The sequence below is a fragment of the Taeniopygia guttata genome, chromosome 1 (assembly GCF_048771995.1).
Source record: "Taeniopygia guttata chromosome 1, bTaeGut7.mat, whole genome shotgun sequence".
Lineage (NCBI taxonomy): Eukaryota > Metazoa > Chordata > Aves > Passeriformes > Estrildidae > Taeniopygia > Taeniopygia guttata.
Genome location: NC_133024.1, coordinates 21,150,702 through 21,176,948, shown reverse-complemented (window position 1 = coordinate 21,176,948; position 26,247 = coordinate 21,150,702). Strand labels below are relative to the sequence as shown.

General features: G+C 42.7%; 1 protein-coding gene across 21 annotated transcripts in view; it reads left to right on the top strand.

The window, feature by feature from the left end:
- The window catches only part of ST3GAL6 (ST3 beta-galactoside alpha-2,3-sialyltransferase 6), a 72,910-nt gene that overhangs the window by 22,971 nt on the left and 23,692 nt on the right, over nucleotides 1-26,247 (top strand). The window contains exons 1-4 of one of the 21 annotated variants that reach the window (XM_072924763.1): nucleotides 4,171-5,033; nucleotides 5,133-6,144; nucleotides 25,029-25,128; nucleotides 25,897-25,977. In XM_072924763.1, the coding sequence (XP_072780864.1) occupies nucleotides 25,040-25,128; nucleotides 25,897-25,977 (170 nt within the window). In that variant the 5' untranslated portion in view covers nucleotides 4,171-5,033; nucleotides 5,133-6,144; nucleotides 25,029-25,039. The other 20 variants (XM_041714074.2, XM_072924767.1, XM_072924761.1 and 17 more) reach the window with 20 other exon arrangements.

The window sequence follows — 26,247 nt, the reverse complement described above, 5'->3', positions numbered from 1 at the left end:
TTCAAGTAAAGACCAGTCTGAAGAGTACCTAGCAGAAAAACTGTGCACCTGTTCCCAGATCTTTGGCAGCAAACCAGTAAAGAAGTCCAGGCCAGTTAACACTGGCCAAAGAAGTGGGCCAAAAGTTTGAAGTAGAAAGGTTTTATATATCTGAGAGCCGCAGTAGCTGCCTGAGCACTTGACATAATGAGTTGGCTGTACAGGTGAACCCAGCAGGACACAGGACAAAAACCTGGGGGTCTGAAGGCCAGAACCAGAGCCTGTGCTATGGGGAGCCAGTGGGAATAACAGGGAAAGATTTTCATAAAATGCACAGAGAAAGAAACTGGGCATTATGCTGTGCTTTAAATGGCAAAGGCATCTTACATGCAGGCCTCTCCTTGGAAAGGAGACAAGGAGAGTGGGTCCTGGCATGGTATGGTAGGACTGACAGAGCTATCATAAAAGGGCAAGGATTCCATCTTCCAGAAGCAGCTTATGTCAGTCATCTGAGCACACAGACCAAGTGGGTAGGGACCCAGAGCCACAGGATCAAGGACTTCTTGTTCTCTCCTGAGCTCAGTGCCCCCCTGCATTTGGCACTGGGGCTGTGACCTAGCAGCAGACTGCACATAAGAGCCACCTACTGCCCTGCTACACCCCTCAGCTGCTTATCTCTCCCATGCACTCCTCCACCTCTCTCCTTTTCCCAGATTTCCCTTGTGCTAGATGCCACAGCTGACATTCTCTGGGAACAGAAGTCCACGGCATGCCTGCAAGCTACAGGGAGGAGACTGCTGTGTCCCGGACAGATGGGTAGGAGAACTGGATCTTGAGAGGTTTGTCTTCTGCCAGGGGAGAAAGCAGCAGCTCTTGCCTGCTTTGCTGCTTTTGGCACCATGAAGCTTCAGTTTGGGTTACCTGTGGACACACATAGAGGTGGAGTCACTCAGTATGCTGACATCCATTGGGAGGATGAAGAGACGAGCAGAGAACTTGAATTCCATATGACATTGTAATTAAATGGAAACAAGAGAACAATTGGTGCAGTGAAACCTGAAGTTTAATGTTGCTCTTGACCTGGTGAAAACCACAAGCTGCTCAGGACACATTTTCTGTAATTTTCCAAACAGTTTTTCTTTTTTCTTTCCACTGTTTTGTTTGCAATGCTCTTGAAGTGGGTGTGCTTTGACCTATTTCTTCCTCTGCATATGCTTAATGAAGCACAAGAATGCCTAGTGTCTATTAGATAATGTATTTCTTCATGGGTTTGTAGATGCTCACGTATAAACATGTGCATTAAAGGCTTTACTTTGGCTGGCAAATGGCACTTCCTAATGTGCTCACCACCCCAGATTGCATTTTACAGGGGTAAAAATAAAGGGAGGCTGTCTCAGCCTAGCTGGGTTACCTTGAGGACATTTCCTGCCATCATGTTTTGTTTGCTGGTCTCCTGTCTCCCAGATTGAGTAGAGGAGCAGTGCACAGGCCAGGGCAGGGGAAAGCACTCTGCAATTCCCAGCAAAGGCAGGCCCCAGGGACTGAGAAAGCAGTCACAGTCGTGACTTTGGTTCTTTGGTTGTCTCAGCAGTTCTTTGGCTGACCAGGTCTTGAAACAAGTGACCTCAAACAGATGGGGGTTGCACACTCTGAGCTCATGACAAACACTGGGTTCTGAGGAGATGTACTACAACGACTAACCACATTTTTTAAAGCTTGTGAGACAGGCTTCAGCAAGTTGTCTCCTGGCAAAGAGTCTCTGGAAGAAACATCATGTAACCACAGATTGATGACTAAAGCTATGTAAGGACTGGTGCTTACTATAACTGGAACTGTAACTGCAGTGAAGAGCACCTGGGGGCAGCCCTGAGCACCTAGACAATGGATCTGGGAACCTGTACAAAACAGTTGTGCTGAGACAGGTTTTGGAGTTCAGTAGGAGAGATTTGGGCATGTGTGGGACTCAGGGCAGTTCTCATGGCATGACATAAAATTAGGATTAGACTGTGATGGTAGGCAGTAAAGATAGAGGATGGGTGGAGAAGGGATCCCAGAATCACAGATTATTCTGAGTTGGAAGGGACCCACAAGGATGTTGTGACAATCTGTATTCTGTAAATGCATTATCTCCCAAAGTAATTATGAAGGGTTACAGTTCTTTTGCATTTTACTTCTAAGACCAGATGTGTATGATAGATATGGTGCATTGCCTACACGCAGCTTGATTAGTCATCTTTCTTATTGGATTGATGGGTAAATCACTTTTGTGATGCTGCAACTTTCCATTCTCTTTATTCTTTCTTCTCTCTAGTTTTCCCATGTTCAGCACTTTTTCTTTCCATTTCCTGTAATTTTCCTCTTTGTTTTTCTCTGATTTTGCAAGATGGGGTAGAGGCAACAACATTTTCTTAGTTTAGTAATGGCTGAGGAAGTGCATGGTTTCTCCTGGAACTAATATATAACTATATTTTATTCAGATTAATTTTCCTTATTATTTTACATTTAAAGATTTATGGGGTTTTATCTTCGGGTTGGGGAGAGGTTTGTGTGTCAGGAATGTTGATTTTCAACTGAAAGAGCAAATCTGTTGACTTTTTGGTCACATGCATTGCATCTGTTTGCAGGAGCATTCATTTGACTTACTACTAGTCAACCATTTCAAAAGCATTTTGAAAGATTCTTATTGTTGTCAAATAATTTGTTTGCAATAGACTACATCCCAATGATTCCTTATATTTTCCTTGTACTTTGTACCCAAAAATTCACTGGGTTGCAGATTAGTTACTGACTTCTTGCTTATACAGATTATTTGGGGAACAACTAGGAACTAAACCTTTTCTGCATTATATTAACTATTCAAATTGCCATTTGAATCTTTGAATTTAGCTCAACATATTGAGATGACAACATACACCAGCTTTCATTCTGTTGCTGATGTGGGATAGCTACAATTGCCAGAAGAAATTAAAGTGAAATTACATCACTGCAAGTTAGATTATTATATTACTTGACTAATATAGCGCAGTTTATTCCAGATAAAGGTGTATTCAGATACCTTAGAGACAATTCTTTGTATTTCTTACACACACTGCCTTTAATGGAAGGGAATAAAACTGAGTGAACTGTATCTCCTGTGGACTTTGGGCTGCAATTGTGAACACCCAGCTCTTCCTAGAGTTAGATGCCTCATGCAAGACTCCAAGAAAATTGACAAACAACTTGCAGTCAGCTGTAAAATCAAATGACTTCTAAGTTGCCACATGGCACCACCACAGGAATGAACATTGCATGTGTCTAGCTCATTTCAGAGGTGCACCAGTAATTTGAGCTGGCCTCTGAGCCGTGGCTCAGTCTTGCCCACAGCATGTTCCTGTTCTTCCTCTTGTGCTGGTCAGCCTGCTCAGAGATCCTCGCTGGACTGGTACTGATACCCTACCTTAGCCAGTGTGAAAGAAGCTCCTGCCCATTAACTCATGCACAGAAGTTGCAGCTGCAGCACACACATCCTGTCTGGAACAGAGGCAGGAATACCATCCATTTCCTCAATGTTTCCTACACTCTTCTGTGGTAATAGTTCCAACATCTTGTTCTGCAAAAATCTGATATATCCTGAAAGTCCATCCTGTATCCTAAACAAAGACAAGGCCTTGTAAAATGAAGCAAGACAAGAAGAAAATAATACTGGACTACATAATTTAAGAATGTTCTGAAACATGAGCAGGGGGATTGACATGAAGTCACAAAATCAGTCTTCTAATAAATCCTAATTCTGAGTCCTTTGTTGTACAACCTTAATGATTTTTTTTCTTTTTAATTGGTTGTGTGTCTTTGATACCTAGGTGAATTGAAGGGTAAGAACTGAAAAGCAGATAGCTAATGGGAAAAGATATAGCAGAGTTAAATAAAGTAACTTTAGAAGGCACATAATTTAGCTATATACTTGGAAGAAGCTTGGTTTTGTAAAGGGCAGGATGTGAAGGGTGAAGACCTGAGGAGCCTCTTGGGAGAGAGGGAAAAGTACTAAGGTATTTTCAGCTTAAGGGAAGACAAATTACAGAGGTCAGAAGTTTGGTTCCCAGCCCAGAACAGATTGAAAAGCATCTCGGCAGGCTAAAGACTGGAATAGCCCCTGAACAACAGACAAAACTTCCCAGCTTTCAATCTGTTATTTTTATTACATGTACACATAGGTTGTAGAAAACTGCTGCACAGAACAGAATCCACCTCTGGTCATTCCCAATGACAGCCATAAAAAAGCAGGAGCTGCTTTTCCAGTCAAGGAAGCATCTTGTTCTGATACGATGCTAAAAACATACTGTGAGGTCACTGAAGCATCATAAAGAGAATATTCAGATTGGAAGCAGTCAGGATCATAAAGATAGAAACAGGAGAGGAAAATTAAATTATTAACAACCCCTCAGATTTCTTCTAGCAGGATACACTCCTCTGGGCAAAACAGCATTGATGCAGCACAGAATTCCAAACAAACTCATTTTTTCATCCTCTTTATCAGAGGGAGGATTATTTAATAACTTTCTTTTGAAATAGCAAGGTCCACTCCCAAACGCTTGGGCGCTGAGGTACGGAGAGATTTTCCAGCGGCCCAGTGATTCCCACCTCTGTTGGGTAGTGTTTCATTTCGCTCCTGGCAGCAGCTCCTCAGGGGGTCGTTCTTCCCGTGCCGGCTTTCCCTAGGGTTTCATGACAGGGGGCAAAGGTACTAGGGGAGAAAGAATCCCGTCCCTGAAGGATCCCAAGGCCCCTCGACATACACACGGTGACGATTAGTTTCTTAATAGATGGTAATATTCCGGGAGGCTGGGGGTGGTTCTTCGTCCTCCGCTTTGCGAGTCTCCCACCCCCTCTCTCGGACTGTCGGGGAGGGGGAGAGGCTCCTGCCGCTGGCCCGAGGAGGGGGAGGAGAAGGAGGAAGAGTAGTGTATGCGGCTCCGCAGGAAAGTCAGTCAGAAAAGACTGACTACAGTCAGGAACGACACTACTGAGGGGAAGACGTAGCGTCTGCTTTATCTGTCTTCACGTGTCTCCTCCCTCTGGTGGGCTTTGGTTTATAGGGAAGAGGAATTTCAGCAGGCTCGAGCTAAAAATTTCTGTCTAAAAGCAGAACGTGCTTCCTCCTACGTTTTCTCTTGCAGACGGGGCTCAGCTGAACAAGCCCTCCTCTTGAATCCTGTCGTAAGCACCACCATGCGGGAACCGGGCTGGACCTACCAGAGGCTGCAGCAACAGCCTGGGCGGCCCTGAGCAGAAGCGACGAGTTCTGTCCTCTTCTCGGGGATGATGTAGAGATAAAATAAGCTGCTCTGTTAATAGCCGGTAAGTGAACACCCCTGGTTTATCAAGTATAGCTCTGTAACCCGTGCACAGGCTGAGTGGATCTCGTGGATGGTGCCTGAGCCATAGGACTGGGTGCGCTGAAGTGCTTGCTCCTGAGTTTGCGTCTGCCACGGGACATGTGACGGCTGTCGGGAGACGTTCCACGGTTGGACACGACGGATCTCAGGGGTCTTTTCCAACCTTAACCGTTCCATGATCTTCTTGCGTCATTTTAGACGGGAAAGCTGCCAGCTTTAATCTCATATAGAGTTTGTATCCATGCTTCCAATTTTAAAATTTCCTTCAGGTGAATGTTGATAGCAGCAGCTGCCAAAAACGTTGTTATTCTATGTAAATTACTGCGTATTCAAAGGCAGAGCTGGCTCTTTCCATACCATCAGCATGTTCCTCGGTGAAAACATTCAAGTAATTAAACTGAATTTCCAGAGGGATGGAGCCTGCCTCTACAAGTCTCCTTTGAAGAGAACACAATTTTAATCGGTTTTGAGAGCTGGTGAGATGAGACATCCCAGACCTTTCCCAGAGATTCTTGGGAACTTCACGGGAAGAAAATTCTTAACACGGTGGTGTAGCCGGAAGCCGGTTCCCAGTGGGGATGAGCCGGACAGAAACCGAAGTGCAGCCGCCTCCCGCTCTCCCGGCGGCGCTTGGATGCGCCTGATGCCGCAGGCGGGCGGCCGGCGCGGGGGAGCGGGTCAAGGGCCGGGCTGAGGCGCTGCCCGGGTCCGCATGCGGGGCCGGGTGTCGCCCCCGGCGGGCGGCGGGGAGCGCGGGAGGGTCCGGCGGGCAGCCGTGCGATTCTGCACACAGGTAGGCGGCTCCGGTGGGGGGCCCTTCACGGAGGGAAGGGGCCGCCCGAATTTCCCCGGCTGCTCCTGGTGGGCTCGGGCCGGGGGAGCCGCCCGCCTTCCCCCGGCCGCCCGAAGCAGCTCCGCTCGCAGGCCGGGGCGGCGGGCAGAGCCGCCCCAAGGCTCCCCGCGGGCGGTGAGTCGCGGCAGGCGCGCCGGCGGGAGGCGAGTGCGGGAAGAGGGGTGGGGAGATAGGGGGATAAAGGGCGGCGGGGCCCGGTGCTCCGAGGTGGGCAGAGCAGGGCTGGGGGACGGTGGGCTCATGCGGGCAGAGCAGCCCCGCGCAGGGGGAGCCTCCCGGCGGAGCTCACGGCGACCCATAAGTAAAATAGACGGGGATTTCGTGGCTTCTGCTGAATCGCTTGGTTTGGGTAATCCACGACCGTTTTGCCGTGGCTGCCGGTCAGGGAGGTTCGGATAAAAGATTGCTTCTAGCGAGGGTACTAAAAGGGAGCTACTCCTTGGAAATCCCGAAGGCCTCGGGGGAGGAACAATAGCTCTGTGAGTAGACTCTGCCTTAAGCTATGCAAATCCATTATTTGCGTTTTAGGAAAGAAACAAACCCTGGAAGTTTTATGTCCGCTGCTTTATTTGTATTATTATTTGACAGTGGGGGTGCTGTTTCTGTTTTAATCAGAACAAGTGGTGAGATCAGTCCTGCTGCCCTTTCTCAAATTAAAATTTCAGGGAGATGAGTGTCTGGTCTGAGATTTGTGCCTGTTGTGTTGTTACCCAGCTGAGACTTTCTATCCAGTTTTCTTCAATTTTTGTCTCTTTCTTCATCCATGCTTTACTGAGCTATTCTTGCATACTGTGATTGCAGAACTGTTAAGATTGAATTTTGTGATGGGATAAGATTACTTACTTTAGCCTGGTAATTCAGCTGAACTGTGTGAAAAATGTTATAGATAAAAAATAAGAAAATGTTAACAAATAAAATGTATATATAAAATATTTTTTGTGGAGAGTGCCATGGCACTAGACTAGTCACTCCTAAACTGAAAGAACTAAATCCAGAGGGGTGTTGAAGGAAAAGGAAATGTGCATGGAGCAGGGTTTCCTTCCCATCAACACGCAATATGCTTGTCTGACTAGGTCTCAGAAGTGATAGCTCTGAAACTAAAATAACTCTCCTTTCACATGTAGGACTTCACCAACTGTAGCTCTGGTTTTTATTTCACTGAAATAAATCTGCTTACCTTTTTTCCCCAGTCTGATGCAGTACCTGCTCTTTTGGCTCATCTGTCTCTGCTGAACTGAAACAGTCCATCAAATTACACTTTAGGCTTATGGCTGTTATTAAGGCAGCAGAATTAAAGGTGTCTAAGTCACAGGTCTCCCTGAAGGTCATATTGGCTTTAGCAGACTTCTCTTGCTTGTGGGATGTATGAATCATCTCCCAAGGCTCATGAGTCGCCTAGTGTCCTTATCTCTCCCTGTTCAAAGGTAGGAAGAAAAGCTCTCTCTGGAAGCAGTTGCCAGTTGCGGATGTGCCCATGGGAGCAGTTGCAGAGTGTTAGGTGAGACACTAAAACCTGACAGAAAGATCACCAGTACCTGAGTCCTAAGTTATAAACAGGTGGGGAGATAATTGAGTTACAGTGTTTTTGGCTAGAACAAGGTGTTGGACAAGACATTATGTTGATAGGTACTGTGTGTGCTGTTAAGTAATGGTTTTAGCAATTTTGCAGGGGAGTTGCCTGGCTGAAGAGGGAAATACAGTGGCTGATGTGGTGACAGATCTTCACAGCGGAAAGTGCTTGAGATGCTTCTTCCTCACCTTCTCCTCAAGACTTTGATAGCTCGCAAGCAGAGGCAGCTTTAGAAGATTTTCAATGATTGCTTTCTTCCTTAGGCGTTCATTTTTGGATAGAAGCTGTTATGATAGCTTACTTGTGCCATTAGTGTTCCTATCTCAGGCTTGTTCTCTTTGTTGGTTTCTGAGCATGTTGTGATTGGTGTCTTTTGGTAAAAGTTTGGTTTGTCTCCCCAAAACAGGTTTGGAAAAGTTAACATAAACCTGCTTTGGCTGATTTGTGGTTTTCTTCTTGGTGTTGCTTCATATGCTCCTGAGTGTTGATTCAAATACACTGGCCTGGAAGAGGATGGAATCAGATGGATCATTTGAAGATAGAACTTGAGAGACCACCATGAGTCTCCATGAGGTTGTCTACACCATTGATTTAAAAGGGCTTTGAAGAAAGGCTCTTGGTTTTGTGGTGTGGTTTTTTTTTTTTTTGTTTTTTTTTTTTTTGTTCCTCCACAGTATAGGTTGCTAGCTGTAGCACAGGATTTAGGTTTGTCTTTGTACATTAACATTTAAGGTTATTTTACTTACAAGGTTTTGCTTCATGTATAGTGTGAGGTACTCTGCCTTGCCTCCCTAGTTAAATGCATTTTAGGGATGACCTCAAGACTTCTTGAAATACCATTTTTACAGAGAACTTTCCCTACAGATGTTTGCACTGTTTCAACTAAATTGGTTGAAGTGTGCCCTGTATTTTGAGGAGGAGTTTAGTTTTTCAAGCTTATGACATGTAATTTGTCATTCATTTGAATAATTTATTCATCAATTTCTCTAGCTTTATAGATAAGCTATAGTATAGTAATACTGAGTAACTAATTTATGGGGTAACTGAATGTACAGAATTTTTTCCTCTTTCAGAGTGTCTCTTTTCTACTATCAATTTTCTCAGAATACCAGAAGCTGTGTAGCAGAATAAACCACCCCCTTAACTTCCCCTTTAATCCAGTTTCTTCTACTTTTGCAATGTTGCATATGGTTGCTTGCATTACCTGTTCAGTCTTCAAGGGAATTGAAAATAAAAATAAAATAAAATAAAGCTACTTGAACATATTATTTGCTGTGTGAATTTCCTAAAGCTTAAATTTTTGTTTTATCATCCAGAAGAGCCTAAAACCTCAGCTTTTCTTGATTTGATGTATATTGAGGTCTAGAGGAAAACAGGATGTGCATGCTGTTGTTTTCTTTATAAGTCACTTTTCAACAGCTCTCATTTTGCAGTTTAGTGTATTAATCACTGATATCAGTAGTGGTATTTGTACAGAGAGGTTGAAAAGTGATGGGCAGAATTAGCTAGTTTGGGCTGTGAAGCAAAAGCAGGGAATGCGTGGGTCGCATGCAGTGTTATTACCTTTTGAAAAATGGGTTGAAAAAAATGCAGGTACAGAATGTGGTAAAATACTCTTCAGGAGTACTTCTGGTTGCACTCTGTATCTATCATTCTAAAATACCATGTCCTTTTAAAGGTAATTTTGCTCAGGTGGATTGGCTCTTCAGTGTTCCAATCTCAGTTGTTCCTTGGTCTCGGAGGCAAAAATGAAGCCTTGGTATCCTGTGAGGAAGCCCTTTTACAGCACTGTCACAGAGTGAGCAAATTGTGAGTGTCCCTGGATAATAACCTAAGTTTGTGTGGAATTGTTTAGTCTCTAACAGCAGCAGTAAAACTGGAGTATGGTGTGTCAGGGCTGTTTTTTACCTTCTAGTGCAAATGGAGAGCCAGGAAGAGCAAGGTAAAAAAAATTGAATACTCTCGACTTGCTCTGACTTTGAAGGGAAGGCTGGAAAACCTACAGAACCAGTTGATCTTCCCTTCTGTTAGGAGGGCCAGAATGGAGTAATCTAGGAACTGGTTTTAAGAACAGGCAGGAGTGAAATGATGGTCTCTCTCACTGAAACTCAACATCTCTTGATTTACAGTGTAAGTTTCCATTTCCTGAGCTGCAGTATTGCTTTCTTTTGGGTCACTAGCCATTAGGAAACTTTATTTGTGAGGCATGTGGCTAGAAGTCTTAGATTTCCACAGACTCTTCAACTCACTTTTAAAAGAATAGTTTTAGCCCTTTGTTGTGAGTGCAGGTCAGAAACACTGAAATAGAGATCTCCTGCAGAGCTCAGAAAATTTCTTTGTTAGACTGGATCTACAGACTGACATTTGCATTGCAGAGGTATCCAGACACTGCTTGTTTCCCTGCCTTTGCAGTGTCCTGAGGCCAGCAGTGAAATGAGAATGGTGTGAGGGGCATGAGCTTACCCTGGGCTCTAGTTGAGGTGGGAAGAGGAAATGTGTTGGCCATTTAATAGTCAATATGGAATACGTGTGTGTGTGTATATGTATAAAATACAAATTGCATCACATGCGGGATGAGGGGAGAAGTCCCTTTCTCAGGGTAAGAAAGAAATTGAAGTTGTGTTTTTGCCATAATATTTTTTATTTTATTTTCTTCTGTAATTGTAGGTTAACATAGCTCCCTCCTGGGCAGGTAATTTTTGAAAGGTGGGTTGTACTGACAGTTTTTTGCCTACACGATGATGTCTGTGGAGGAATTGACCTGTTTTGGAACAGGGGCATTGAAGCACAATACAAGGGAAGATCCTGTGGGTTTTTCTCACTGCAGTGAAGAGACAGAAATACATTTGCTGCCCAGGAGCTGCTGGTGAATGAAACCTTGTTCATCATTTGCCAGTTAAAATAGGTATTTCCTGGTTTTTCGAAGCTGCGGAACCTGCCAACCTCGTATCATCCACCAGTGTCACATCTGAGCACCCTGGAAACATCTTTTCTGTCTCTGCAGTGCTTTGGGTAGTCTGAAGTTGATCTGTGGGACTAAGACCGGCAGGGTGGTGTAGATGGGAGATAGGCTGTAAGGTTTGTTTGAACACATTTGCACAAGATTAAATGGAGACATAATATTAAATCCACTTGGTGAAGCATGGGAACAAGTTAGGATTTGTCCAGATTGCTGAATGTGCACAAGGCTTGCTGGCATGTGGTAGCTAGTCTTGATTGTACCCCTTGTGTAGACAAGTTACTGCCTTCTCATTTTGTATCTGGGAAAAGCCTAGGTTTGATTTCTTTTGTTTTCCCTTGCAGGAAACTGTTAAAACTGTGGCTAACTTTGCTTGCCCAAATGTTTTGCAGTATTTTGTAAGTTAGGGTGACACTTGTCTCAGCTGAGAAGCTGAAATGCTCTATAAGCCTGTCATTTACCCCCTCCCTGTTTTATAACCATCCATAGCAGCTTTAATTTTCCATTCTCAGAAAGTTGAGATATGTGGGTATCAGTGGATAATGAGAATGAAACACAAAATGGCCATGAAATGCTGTCCCTAAGTAATCTCCTGCTGGAGACAGAACTTGGCTGGGTGGACACTGGTCTGACATAGCAGAGTGTTTCTTGTGCTTTCATTGCTTGCCTTGTGCTGTGGAGCACAGGCGAGGTGTGTAAACCGTGTTTTGATTAAAATGCTGGTTAGTGTACCATTAGTACAGTTTCTCAAGAGTGACTGCCTTTTCTTGCAGTACATGTTAAGGAAATACTGTTACTTCATTTTCATTGAAACAATAGTTATTTTCATTCTTCTGTGCCAATGGCACACTGTGATTTGTTTTCAACTTTGGACATTGGTTCTTAGATGGCTTAGCCTCCAGCTAAGGTAGATTTTGTATTAAAGATTTCTAGCCTAAATAGAAAATGTTGCTCAGGGCTTTGCAGAAAGAAATGTAAAGTGAAATAGAATATTTCATTCTTCAGTTTTCACAGAGAACATTACTTATAATAAATATTGGTTAGTGTTGAAGTGACTTTTTGAAGCTGGGTGATGGAAGTTGGCTAACACTACCTGTTAAGTGGTTGAAAAGGGTATCTAAGTTGTTGAACTTCATACACCTCCTTTGGGAAATTTGGACAGTTACATGTATGTGCAAGGCATTTCAAAATTAGAGCACTTTTTTTTCCTCAGTGGCTAGATGCTCTTGTGATACCTCTACCACACAGTTGTGTGACAAGGTAAAATGAAACCATATTTTTGATGTCTTTATGCTGTATGTACTTTCTGATATGTAATGGAAAATGAATTTATAGAGGTTTTTTTGTTCTACCCAGCTGGGTGTTTATTTTTGCAAACTTGAGGAGGTCTCAAATACATTAGGTTCCTGATCTCTTGCATTTGACTGAAATCAGCCAAAGGGGTTCAAAAGTTCTTTAGGGAAGGAAAGAAAAGGGCATGCATGGACACAAACAGGGTATGGTTGCATAAATCTCATTTCATGCTGAGAACACATGCAATAGAACAGAACAAAAAGCCTTTTACTTTATGGCATTTCATGGTCTAATGGAGTTCTGCATCATCTGTGGCATGGATAGCAATCTGATAGGACATGGTGATGCTGAGGCTGAGCTGCATTTGGTGTGGTCAGGCTAGCAAGAAAAGATGTCACTAGGCAACACAGCAGGTGCAGTGTATATTGCTCTTGAGGACTTCAAATTTATGCTGACAGAAGTGTTAGACTTTGTGTTTACTGGCCCCGGTGCAGCATGACCAGTTTGGTTATGGGAGAGCAGATCTGTGCCACAAAATCCATTGCTCTACTGTGATCTCACAGTGGGGTGAGCACTGTCTTACTGGACTATACTCTCTTGTCATCAGAGGAGATACTCTCATGCAGCCCTGAGCATATCCAGTGCTCAGAGAAGATCAGGTAGGAGGGATAGTTAATCTCCTTAAAGAGACTGTGTTCCTGAAGAAACTGCTCTTCATTTTGCTGTAGCATTTAAGGACTGGTGAAACAGAATTGTACAGCAAAACCAGACACTCTGTTTCACCTACAACAAACCAAACTTGGATTGTAAAGGAACAAAACAGAGTGAGCTGTGATATACAGGGGAAGGTACTGCCACTGCTCTAGCAGAGACCAGGCTACGTGTCTTCAAGCCGGCCCTATTTCCTGCCTGGCTGCCCTCCTACCTCCTTGCTCTCATCTGGCCTTCTAGGAATTTTGGCAGCCCCCAGCAGGAGGGCTGTGAGACCGGCAGGGAGGATGTGTGGGTGGGGTGACAGGCACCTTTGACTCCCGTAAGTTTGAGGCAGGACTGTCCTTTTCCATGAATTTAAAAAAAAAAAAAAAAAAAAAAAAAAAAAAAAAAAAAAAGGAAAAAAAAAAAAGAAAAAGGAAGCAGTGTGTCAGTGTTGGGGAGGAAGGAGGTTGTGTTTAACCTTTAGTGAGGACTGAGGTCTGAAAATCTTCTAAATGTGTGTCTGTGTAGTGCTGAAAAAAACATGTAAGCTTTCCCAGCATGCTGTAGTGACTAATGTAGGCAGCTTTCCTCCCAGACAGATGACAGTTGAAGATTACCATCAGATATAATTAGCTTTCCTCTTGCATGGGTAAGAAAACTGAAGTGCATAGTTCAGGGCTATGCGCTGCACTTTAAGATGGATACCCACTAGAAGTTTGCGCTGCAGTACAGATTGCTGTAGTATCACTTCATTGCTCTGAATACACACAAATACATAAATGAACATGTGCAAACTTCTGCAAGGGGCTGAATTCTGTTACAGCAACTAACAGTTGCCCTGTGAAGAATTCCAGTTCTGGGTTTACACTGTTTAGCCTGATAATTTGTTCTTTGTTATGAATTTGATTTCAGTTTTGTTTAATGAAACACGATGAATGATACTCTAAATGCTGAACTGAGATACACTGTGGGAATCCAGGGCTTCCCTCTGGCTGTCCTGGCAGGTCTGGGACCCTGGCAGGGGTCAGGAACCCCCCTGTACAGAGCCCCGAGAGACACTGTGATCTCTGTCCATGGAGAGGAGTTTTCAATCTTACAGGATGAATTACAAGCTCTGAGTGTTTGATAAGAGTAATAATTAAGTGTGGCACAGGTGCAAAAGTAAAATTTTAGGTTTCTAGATTAGGAATTCAGAGGGGACAAGATGGAGGAAATTGGGTGTGTCTTGTCCTTTTCCTCCTTCTTCATGCCCTCCATGTTTCACTGTGGTGTTGGCATTTTTCTATTGGTTTAGGCTGGGGACACGCTGTTTAACGTAGATGATGGATATTGGCACATTATTGTAAATATAGTACACGTAGTTTCTGGTATATAATGTTTGTAACATCCCACTGGGGGCAGAGCCCCGCACGCTGCCCTGCAGGACAGACCTGCGGCAGGGCAGCAGAACATGTTAGAGATAAGCAAGAATAAACAACCTTGAAAACAGCACAGACGAATTATGGCTTCTTCTTTGGCAATGGGGCAGAAAGACAGAGACTTTCTACAATCTCGGAATCACCAATACCCACAGATTCCGACAATACACCTTAATCTGTGTTCCACTTGGGAAGCTCACTACCTTACAAACAATTTTTTTTTTTAACATCTTTATGCATGTAGACTCACTGGTAACCTTTCCCATTCAGAGAAGATGCCAGGATTTTACCTAGTGTTAAATGTTGTACAGGCCTGCATTTTTCTGCATTGCTGTGTATCTTGTAGCTCTCAGTCCTCAGGATATGCACTGTTTGGATATTCTATGTGGTAATTTTTCCTGTCACATTTAAGAAACAAAACAAAGCACTGAAAGCCTTTAGGGGATCAGATACAGGCTCTGAGGCAAACTGTACAATGTTTTTTTGTGAGTTTTAAAACATTTTATGTCCACACAGCATCATGATTATGAAGTGGCTCATTAGAGCTTTTCTTTTGGGTGGTTTTGTTGCTATTGTAGATAATGTATTTGAACTTCAGTGCTAAGAAAACAAAGCTGTGTATAAAGAAGGCTTGTGAAAATAGTCTTAATGTTTACAATATTCAAGTTTTTCCAGTGTGGCACTGTCAGTTTGGGATTAGTTTTCTGATGGTAGTTAGCACTGAAGTTTTGTGTTCTGATTTTCATCCAAAGGCAAAGTCAATGCGTTCATTGAGAGCACTGGGAAATGTAAGGCTTTAACTTTATCAGAGAAGCTGCTCAAACTGCTGGTGTACTGCAGATTTCTCCCGAGCTGTCAGGATCCCTGCTGTGAGAAGCTTCCAAGATTTTGTAGTAGTGTGGGGGTAAGTGCTACCACTTATCTCCATTTTCCTCCCTTCCTGAGTTAATTTAGCTTTACACTTTTCACTTACTTGTTTTGCTGCATTCCTGAGAATCCCAGAGCTCTCTTCTGCACAGATTCCTTGCAGCAGATTGTCTTGCAGAATTTGATAGTGGGGCAAATTGCATCACATACAGCTCCGGATTTAGGGAATTTTTTTGGTGGCTGGTTTTGGGCTTTCTTTGGGGTGGTGGTGATATGGGGTTTTTTTATTTTTCATTGCCAGTTAAGGCAAGACAGGGAGCAACATAGCAAAAATGAAGAAATATATTGTGTTTGGGGCTCTGACTACAGACATGTTTGGCAAGTTATTTAAATGAAAATGTAACAGTTTTGTATGCTGTCTAGGTGCATGTTCACACCTATTTTTTGTGCTTCCTAATCCATACAAACCTGGGTAATGTAACCTGTTCCTTTTTAAAATGTGGTGAAATATGGACAATAAAAATGACAGTAAAAAGCTCTGCCATCTGATGATGGGAGTCCTAGTGCATTTGAAATTTATCATGACTGAGGTTTACAAATATTACTGTGAAAACTAGTCATACAAAAAGCATCTGTTTCTATTTAGGGACAGATTCCGACACCAGTATGGATCAGAATTGGTACTGCTACAGTGAAGTGAGAAAATAGTCAGATCTACTTGGGATTTATTGTCAGTGTAGATGGGAAGCGTTTAATTCTTCAGGTGCTGGTAGTGAAGCAAGTAAATTAACCCTCTGTTATCCACTGTGGGGGGGGGGGGGGAAGGCAACAAAAACCGTACCATATTTTTTCCATGCCCCTGAGAGCCCTAATTTTGCTTGTGTGTGGGCTTTGGTGTTGTGGTTTTTTTGTGTGTATTATTTCCTTGGATTTTTTGGGGGGGATTTATTTTAATCTGGTGTTGAGATTTGTTCTTTGTTTCCCCCTGACTGGTAGATTTAGTTTCGTAATTCCAGCCATTTTAGTAAGAGCTGAGATTAAATCACTAGTTCCAAATCAGCCAGGATGTTTTGGATATCCTAGGCATTGTTAGAAGACTAGGTGTGGCTTGTTTTAAGGTGGACTTAATGCAGTAGTGAATGTATGCATATAATAAATACAGATCAAATTTTCTGGTTGGACCTTCTATTTGTTTAGATTGATCATAGTTCCTGGATGAAAAAATGACGAGCCAGGTAGGGTTTCTAATGGAACTGTTTTGAAACCTGACTAATTCGCCTTTTTTCAGCCATTTCTCCTACTTTTTTACATTTTTTTCTCTCTGGGAAACCTAAGAAGGATTGCTGGCTTGACCTCAATCCTCGGACTCTGCAGGTACTTGCAGACAAAGAACAGTGGTGTGAGTGAGTAACTGATTTAGTACTGGGTCGCATATTTTTCTATTAATAATTTTCTATTCTTTCAAGCACTGTGTAATATTTCTGTAGTCTTGGCTTTTTAAAAAGGAGATGAAGAAGCAAAAGAACTCCTTCATGATGCTCTGTTCCTTGCAGGAAGAGCAGCTCAATTTGACTGAAACCTTTCCACTGTGTAAGTCAAAGTATGAGAAGAAAATTACCTCAACTCTGACCCCCTGAACATGTTCCATGGCTTGTTTATATTTCAGTCCCTTCTGGAAAAAGAGCTGAAGGAAAAGGGAAAACAGACTGGGAAGGAGCAGTGTTGTCACCACAGCTTGCAGAAGAGCTGCATGGATTTATAATACTCTGTTTCTTTGTTCTTTGACTTATTATACAGACATCTATGATGTGTAAAACATAATTAGCAACCTAGCTTAGGCTGGCTAAAGCTTTAAAGGTTAATCTAGGAGAACATAAGAGGGCTACGAAAACGTCTGCCAGCTAAGGTGATATTACTGGCTTTGTGTGTGGGGGTTTAATATTTTTGTAAGATACAGTTAGAGCTGGATTTTTTTATGTTTGGTTAAAGCTTTGGGAGTTGAGGAAGCAGAGCTATTTGTGCTCAGCTCATACTTGTGTTTGACTTTGTGTGCACAGGTTAGCTTCTGACCAAACCTCAAATAATTGTTTGTGTACTGTACGGCATCTCTGTGGCTGCTGGCTGTGACAGAAACTGCTTGTCTGTATTCCAAGCCCACGGGAGGAAGGAGGGAAAAGAAGTGAAGTGTGCTGGTGGGAGGGCTCTAGAGGGTCAGGACAGGGAAAGCATATGGAAACATCTGTTCCCATCTTACGTGTGCCTTTGCATAGATTGTCTGCTTCTTGTCCTCCCTCATCTCAAGGAACAAAGACTGGCAAGAAGATGTACTCTTGGTTGCAGTAACAGGCAAGGTTTCTGGAAATCTGTGATACTGACAAAGTACCAGTTAGATGAGAATCCAGTAGTTATTATTCTCTTTCCCCGCAAAGCCACAAGTTGCATTTGGATCTATCCAGGGCTGATTTTTAAGCTTGGTTTAGCAGTGTTTAACTGTGTGTCCATTATTGGAATAAATCCTAAGCCATCTTGGAACATTAAAGAATATTGTTTTATGTCTTGGAGGGAAAAAATAATTAAAACATCATTTACCAGATGAAAAATATCAGTTCAGTTATCTCTTTTTTGTGCTTGCAATTTTAGTTGTGTGTGTGCACCATGCCATGGAGAACGCTGTCACCTTCATCTAGTGCCAGGCATCCACACTGCGCTGTGATAATCAGCCAAAATACTAGCAACCCTGTGACAGCCCCAAGCTGGAGGCGACATATTCTGCCTCTCAGCAGGGCTGAAGAACTCAGCCAGAATACTGCTCCTATTCAAGGGCCATTTCAGTGGAGCCCAATGCCTGTGCTTTCTTGTATTTTGCTCACCAGGATTTTCTGGCAGGATGCACTGGCTGATGCTTTGTGCTTCTGTTTCTCATCTGTGGAGCTGGTATTTCATGTCAGTTAGAAGTGATGTGAAATTTTGCATCAATAGGCCCAAAAGTGAATATGTGTGAAACAATGCACATAATTGGTTGTGGTGCCTCCGAGAACAGGATCATGGCATTTTCTTTTGCAGCCAAATTGGGACCTGTTTTAGTAAGCTTTAAAAAGCTTCTACCTTGACCTAGGCTTGTACACATGCCTCTTTGATCTCCAGGAAACAGTCTGATGAGTGCATGCTGCCTCTAATTTCTTTCTGATTGTGCCCCCCCCCCAACCCGCCCCCGTGGTGTATGTGTAAGAGCTCCTGGGTCCTCGGGCAGAAGGAGGGAAGAAGAGGGAAAAGGGAGTTAGCCACTGAACAGATGACACCTTATCTCATGCAGTAAGAATAAGGGAGTCTGAGCAGGGTGATGAGACTGTAAGTCAGGACTTGTAGGCCTTCTGCAGCTTTTGCCAAACCCTCTGTATTGATGACATGTGCTCTTTGAAGGCTACAAACTTTTGTTTTTCTGATCTTTTTTTGATGTGATGAGGTGAGAATGTGTGGATGTGTGGAAATGGAGATAAGGTTTGGAGAGCTGTAGGTGCTGTATCATCTATTCTGCCCAAAACACAGAGGTGAACAGTGCTTGTTCCTGCAGCCTTTGGGAAGGCAGCAGTGCTGTGTAGGTAAATCAGTATTAGAGGGGGTGAAAGTACAATAGATTTAACTGAACTTGAAATCTTTATCAGTATCCTTTTGCCAAAGGATATGCCTGTGTGGGAAGAGTTTCTGAGATTATAAGTACGTCTGCACAGCCACACTAGAGGGAAAGTGATGCAGAAATCTTTTGGGCTCTGGATAAAAGGAAACTGAAATAATAATCATTATTAGTGAAAAATACTAAGTTGCATTTTCATTTTGCTTGGCCTAGCAGGCAGTTATGCTCTGAAGAACACAATACCACTGTCTGTATTGAAAGACAAAAATGGAATAAAAGAATCCTGAATTGTCCACAAAGTAATAAATGCCTTGCTGTCTCTGGTGGTACAGAATATGTTTCACCATTAGCAGGATGATGAAGCGGAGGGAGACAAGCACTTAGGCCCTAAAATAAATATATTGCAGCCTGTCCTGAAATGCTGCACAAAATCAAAGATGGGCACAGCTCTAGTCTGTGTCTCTACAGTAAATTAATGTCAACAGAGGCTACATTTCTGGCCATAGGAGCTGATAAAGAACAAAGATTGACTAAATCTATTAAACATCTCTACTACTGTGATGTCATATCTACTGGACATTATTGCTTGCTGTTGGGGACTTGGAGAAAATGTTACTTTGCGTTTTGTTGGCAGGCTTGCTGCAATATTTGGACAGAGAAGAAATGATAGGGGAAACACTGGAAACTTTCCTTAACAGAGAGAAGTTGTGTTTGGATAAAGACTAGTTTTTTGTTTGTTTGTTTGTTTTTGGTTTTTTTTTTTCTTTTTTTTTTCCTCAGATACCTGCGTACTGTGGAAGTAAATGGGTAGTTTGGTATTTTCTTGGAGAGGAAGAAGACATCAGTTGTCATAGACAGCAAATTGTTCCTCTATTGCTTATCTCCATGTTGTTGGAAGAGATTAGGGCAGAAAGTGTCTTCTCTTCCAGTGCAAGGAGTAACTTTGGCAGTAGTTACTTGTATGTGTGGTGTGATGCTGGCAGACCTTAGTGTCATTTTGATACAGTAAAACCTTAGTTTTTTTAGTGTCATGGTTTGCGCAGGTTTTCAGGAACAGGAATAACTGCTTTGGTTTGGTGTGGGGCATGACAGGTTAACAAGAACCTTTTCTAATTCTGATGCTGATAAATGTACAACTTCAAAAATACCACTTCAAAACCAAGTCTGCATTGTTGGAGAGTTAGAAAACTAGTTTTAATTCTGAGCCACTTTGCTAGGATAACCCAATACTTGCTTAAACCTAATCTTGCTTAAACAGTATTTCTGAGGACTTTCTTAAACTAAATTGAAAAAGAACATTAGAAATGATGAGAATTTCAGGTGCATGGGAGTGAGGGAAAGCACTAGACTGACTCAGCCACTTCAGTACCTTTTAGACTGTGTGGCAGTGCTGTTGCGTAGTCTCTCTGCAGCATTCTCTTCCTGAAGAGGGGAAGAATTAATGAACAGTGCAATTCTTACTTAGAGCAAGAACTGGAAGAGTGAACAGTGTTTAGATTTGGCAGAAGAAATACATCTGTGCTGTAATGTGGTCGTGTTGTACAGGTTGAGAAGGATGATGATGTGAGGGCTCCTTCCTCGATAATATTTTTGCTGCGTGGTTGTTTCACCAGGCATGTGCTACATCCTGACCAAAAGGAAACAGTGCTGGAGGTCACAAGCTCAAACCCACTGCTTTTTGTGCTGTCCCTTCAAATTTCAAGGTCTGCTCAAAGCATACTTTCAAGCTCACTTCCTCCCTCACAGCTACAAGAGCTAGGAATCCAGGGTCCCAGTGAGCTGAAATTTTCAGGCTGTCACTTAATGGCACCAGCAAAGAACTTACATTGTCTTGTGACAGTTTATGGAGTTAAGATTGTTTTAAGCTGCCTAGTATTTAATTTAGTAGCAACCAGTTTATAGTTAAATATTTTTTAAATCAACTTCAGTAGTAGTCAGAGGTACTTTAGAAAATAAGTAGGATAGATGGAAAATCTTCCTGCATTGTGCTATTAACACTAGTAATTTTTAAGGAAGAAAGGAAGGCTTACAAGTGCTATGAAAGAAAGGTGATGGTAGTGGGATCATTTGACTGCCTGGTCCAACAGTTGTAGATTCCTGCAGGGTTTGTTCTGTGGCATCACTGCATCAACTGCAAGTGTAAGTTGGAAGATAGGGTGTGAGATAGTGGCTCATAGCAGATACCACACTGTACTAGAATAAAAACTAATTTTAAGTAATGATTCGCCTCTGACAAGTATGGGGGTTCCCTGCTTCCACCAAGGGAAGAAAATATTAGCCTCAGGTCTTATATAGTTAATAGATCATATACCCAAATGAGTTTTTCTGGTGGGTTGATGGGAGCTTGGAGGAATCTATCTGTCAATAGGAGATGCAGGCTGGTCTCTGAGGTTGTCTTAATACCGTAACAGAGTCAATCTTGTCTAATTCTGTAACTGTAATTCTATCCTCTGGGGGAGGTGGGAAGTTGACCCACAGAAGTTAGCTTAGATTACTATTAAAAAATGCCCATGCATTTTTCGCAGCACTTCCATATCCCATTGCTTGCTTTCAGAAAATTGACCAGCTGACACTGTGATCATCAGGCATGGTCATACAGGGTTCCTTGTTCCTTTCATTGTGTAAATCACTGTAGGGTTTTAAGAAAGAGGAGAAAATGGAATAGTTGAATTCCAGCTTTGTCTTCCCTAACTCTGATTGACATTGACCTAAGGGAGGGAGCCATGTCCTCTGTCACTTGGGTTGATGGGCTTAAATCAATCTGCTGGCTCTTGTGTTGAAGTGAATAAACTGCAATGGACCTGCTGTTTTCCATCTGAACTGTGTCTTCTCAATTCCCTATTTTCTTGCATCTGACTATGGGAATTTTCTAGTTCAATATTTGCATTGTAGGAGTTTGTTTCCCTTTGATTGACTTTCTACAACATTCAGCTGTTTTAAAATAGAAAGGAAGAGCTGGAAGATGCTGTCATGATTAAAAATACTCCCAGAATAATTTCTTCTGTAAACAAGGCAATGTTTACTAAACCAGATTAAGAAAAACAGTCTTCTTAGTGAAGACTTTCTTGGCTACAGAACTTTCTCTCAAACATGGAATGAAGCCAGGCACTGGGGGATGATATGGTAAGAAGATACTTATATAATTAAAGACCATTTGATGTGTCTAAGGGCTGAGTTAGGTACATAAGGGTGTACCTGTGATTGGTTGTTTGGAGCTGGGATGGACCCATTATCACATCTGTACCAGGCTGAGTGTCTTACATAAACACAGAAAGTTGTTACAGATCCCTTATGATCCTGTTCGAAGAATGATGCTGACTTATCTTCTCATGTTTTAATGATTTTTTTTTCCAGGCTGTATGAATATCTTTGTAAATACTTCGCAAGTGGAACAATTTCTTTTCCCCTCTGTGAAAAATACTGTTGCTAATAATATTTTTGGCTTTTAGTCAATCCTTTTTGGGCTGCTTTTCCCTGAATTTTCTCTGTTTTGTAGCTTGGTCTGACTCTTCAGCAAGGTTCTTTCTTACACTAAAGTCAGCAAAATCAGCAATTTAATCAGTTGCTAGTTTAGCAACTTCATCTAAAGAGCTGGTTTGTTGTGTTCTGTTTAGTTCAAATTTGCATTGATTGAATTAGGGAGTAAGGATAAACACTTTAGTGGATGTTTTGGCAAACCTTTTCAAAGCAGGAGTGGGTAAAACTACTAATAGTGAAAGGAAAAAACTATTAGAGAGTGCAGTGTCTTTTTCAAGTAAATAATAGCACCACTTAGGTTGGAAAAGATCATGGAGTCCAGCCATTAGCCCTGCACTGCCAGATCCACCACTCAAACATGTTCTCAAGTGTCACACCTAGATATCTTTTAAATACCTTCAAAAATGGTGACTCAACCACTTCCCTTGGCTGATTGTTCCGTGCTTGACAACCCCTTCAGAAATTTTTTTTTCTGATGCCTAATTTAAATGTCCTCTGGTACAACTTGAGGCTGTTTCTGCTTGTCTTGTCACTTGCTGCCTGGGAGAAGAGACCAACTTGTAGACCTTGCTACAAATCCATTTCAGGTGGTGTAGAGAATGACAAGGTCTCCATTTGAGCTGCTGCTTCTCCAGACACTTCAGCAGCTTTGTCCTTCTCTGGACTTGCTCCAGCACCTCAGTCTCTGTTGTGCAGTCAGGGGCCCATAACTGAACAGTGGGTTCAAGGTGCAGCCTCCTGAGAACAGAGGAGGGAGTGATCTCTTCCTTCATCTTGCTGGCCATACTTGCTGATCCAGGCCAGGATGTCATTGGTCTTGGCCATGTGGGCATGCACTGGCTCATGTTCAGCCAATGCTGACCATCACTCCCAGGTTCTTTTCTGCCAGGGAGCTTTCCAGCCACTCTTCCTCCAGCCTGCAGTGCTGCTTGAGGTTGTTGTGACCCGGAAGAGTTCAGCTTAACCTTGCTGAACCTCCTCCAGTTGGCCTTGGTACATTGATCCAGCCTCTCCAGATCTGCAGAGCCTTCCTGCACTCCAGCAAACCTACACTCCCACTCAGCTTGTTACCTGCAAACTGACAGGGTGCACTCGATCCCCTTGCCCAGACCATATATTTTCTTTAAAAACATTAAACAGGACTGAGCCTTGGGAACCCCACTACTAACTGGCTGCCAGTTGGATGTAACTCTGTTCCCCACCTGTGTTTGAGCTCAGCCAGCCAGCCAGCCAGCTTTTTTCTCCAGTGGAGGGCACACCCATGCAAACCATGAGCAGCCAGTTTGTCCAGGAGAATGCTTTGGGGAATGCTGTCTAAGGCTTTATGAAGGATTTGGTACCCAGAATACACAGCCTTTCCTTCATCCTCTGTGCAGGGCACACTGTCATACAAGGAGATCGGGCTGGTCAAGCCAGACCTGCCTTTCATAAGCCCATGCTGCTAGGCCTGATCCCTCACTTGCCCTGCATGTGTCTTGTCATGGCACTCGAGATTATGAACCATCTGCTGTTAATGACACATGACTGAACTTGGTAGGTGAGTTTTTCTCTATTTTTGTAGTTTTAGGGAAAAGCTCTTACTGAATTACTGCAAAAATTTAGAGGTTGTTCTAGAAGGTGGGAGTGACTATCGAGAGAAATTTGCAGCGATCCTTCAAGTAGAGTCAAGAGAACTGGAGCTGAAAAGTGGCAGTGCTACTTCCCAAAGAGAGTTGAAAGGTTGGAATTGCAACAGCTGCAGCCTATGAAATATTTCTTCCAAAATAGAGCAGGATAGCCTGTGGGACATACTTAAGGTTGATAGATTCTACCTGGTTCATTGTATGGCTTTGTTACTGGTAGGTACTGTTATAAAACCACATCTCTAACTCTACAGCTAAATTCTGGTGAGAGATATGAGTGGAGAAGAATAAGGAAGTACAGCTTGTTGCACTCAAGTAAAGTAATCATGACACTGTTAGGGGAGAAGTGGAATAGTAGCAGGCTATACCTGTCAAGTAAATTTCCATGGTAACTTGTGGCTGAAATTGCTATTTTGGACTTTCACAAGACAGCAACAGTAGTTCATTCATAGCTACTGAAAAGGCTGCTCACTTTGTAAGATATGAGCAATATAGGACTTGATTTTCCTTGGGTCGGTCTTGCCAGATACATGAGTTTCTGTTATTTCTCTGCTTTTCTTTTGCTAGACGGTGCAATGAGGTGAAGACTCTACTTGAAAAATAGACACTTTCTCTGATATTTCTTCATAATTTCACAGGTTCAATAGATGGGATCCTAACCTTTTTTTTCCTCACTTTGTAATGTGCGAAAATAACAATCACTGCTTGAGCAGTGAAGTTTGACTTGTGTCAGTAGCTGAAGACTGCAGGCATAAGCAGATAGTTTCAGTGCAGCTTCAAATGTCAAAACTGGACTTCAGGAACATTCAGTGATCCTAAAAAAGGCAGTAGAAATTTGTGGCAGCTCATACCCTGTTCTGTTTCATTAACATCAGCCTATCTGCCACCTGCACTGTGCCAGTGTTTGTTTAACTGTGTAATTATGGAAAATGATAGCGTGTGGCACAAGAAACAGGAGAAGTACTGATACTTATAAAGGCCAGCCGGTTTCTTTGGGCTGCCAGTGGACAGAAGAGTTCTACTCTCACATGGCCTCAGAGAGAACCTAGACTGAACCCATGCTTCTATGCAGAGAACACATACATGTTAGGTGCAAAGCAGCATTCAACTTCTGGCACTGGGTCTTTGTGAGAAGCCAAAGTGGAAGGATCACCTATCAGACTTCTGGTGGTAGTGAATGTCTGTAATAATAATAACTTCTCTCTTGTAGGTTTCCAGATGCTTTCGAGAAAGTTCATGCATTTGTTCATCTTGTGTTTCAGTTTCTTGTTTTGTTTTTCTTACATTTCAGGTTTATCAGTCATGAAACGAATTATTCTGGTTTTTATCCTGGCTGCTGCTGTTATGTATGGTATCCTGCATGGAAATCTCTGGAGAAATAACTTCTACTGGTATGGTGATGCTTTGTTCATTCAGAGTGCAGACACCTCATGGCTGTATGAGAGATATGGCTGTGAGTTCTTGTGTTGCACCATAAGTGTTACTAGTAATCATCGTGATTAGTATTCTATGTCTGTGTTTTGTGGTTGAGGTCTTTTAGTACTCTGAGGAAATCTATATGATTGTTTTGTCCTGTCACCTGCTTTCCTGTGTCACTTTTAAACCTAGTAATTAATTTGAACCTGGTTGTACGGAGAGGTCAGGACCTCAGTGGTAGGGAGCCCATCTGAGGTTCATGAAAATAGGTGTTCAGGTGAGGAGTTACATAAAGTGAAGAAACAAGGTGTCCACATCTCCCTCTACCCCATTTGGGTTTAGTGTTAGTTTGTTCTATTAAATGTCTCATAAGTGCTGTGGGAGAGGCCTTTTCCACACATGGGAGTAACTGCAGGTGCAGGGGACACCTTTTGAAAAGGTGATTTGTTGAGGCCCAGCAGCAGCCCTTGAGGGCAGTGAGGCTTTACTGTCTCCAGGCTCATGGGACAAGTGGCTTGGGACCTAAAATTTGGGTGACTTACTTGAAGAAGTTGAGTTTCTATTGGTCTTTGCACAGCTGTGACAAGGACTGACCAGACTGTTATGAAGATAAGTGATAATTTTAAAAAGTAGTGGTTTATGTGCTCCCTTTTTCTTGTTTAGGGTGGAGAATTGATACAAACTTTCTGTTGTGGTTTCTATTTACAGCAAACCACAGTGTTGTGACATTTCCCTTTTTGCAGGCTTAGTTTTTATGGACAGACTTCCCCTGTGAGGGCTTCTCCTTCCTATGTGACTAGTGGAGTTACAATCAGTTACAATCAGTAAGTTCAGCAGTTGAGTATTTTTGTGGGGGGGTTGTTGTTTTCTTTTGGCTTTGGATAGGTGGGAGGGATTGAGGCTGAAATCTGTAGCCTTTTTTGACAGACTACCTGCTCAATTGTACACTTGGGTCCAGTGGCTGTTCCTGTTATAAACAAATGGTAAGGTGTTTGTCAAAAATGAATTCGTCCATGTTACGCTTCCAGTGTTTGTTTAATATTTATGGCCACTTTCAGTAGCTGTCTCTATCAAGCAGTGAATTGTTGGAAGGA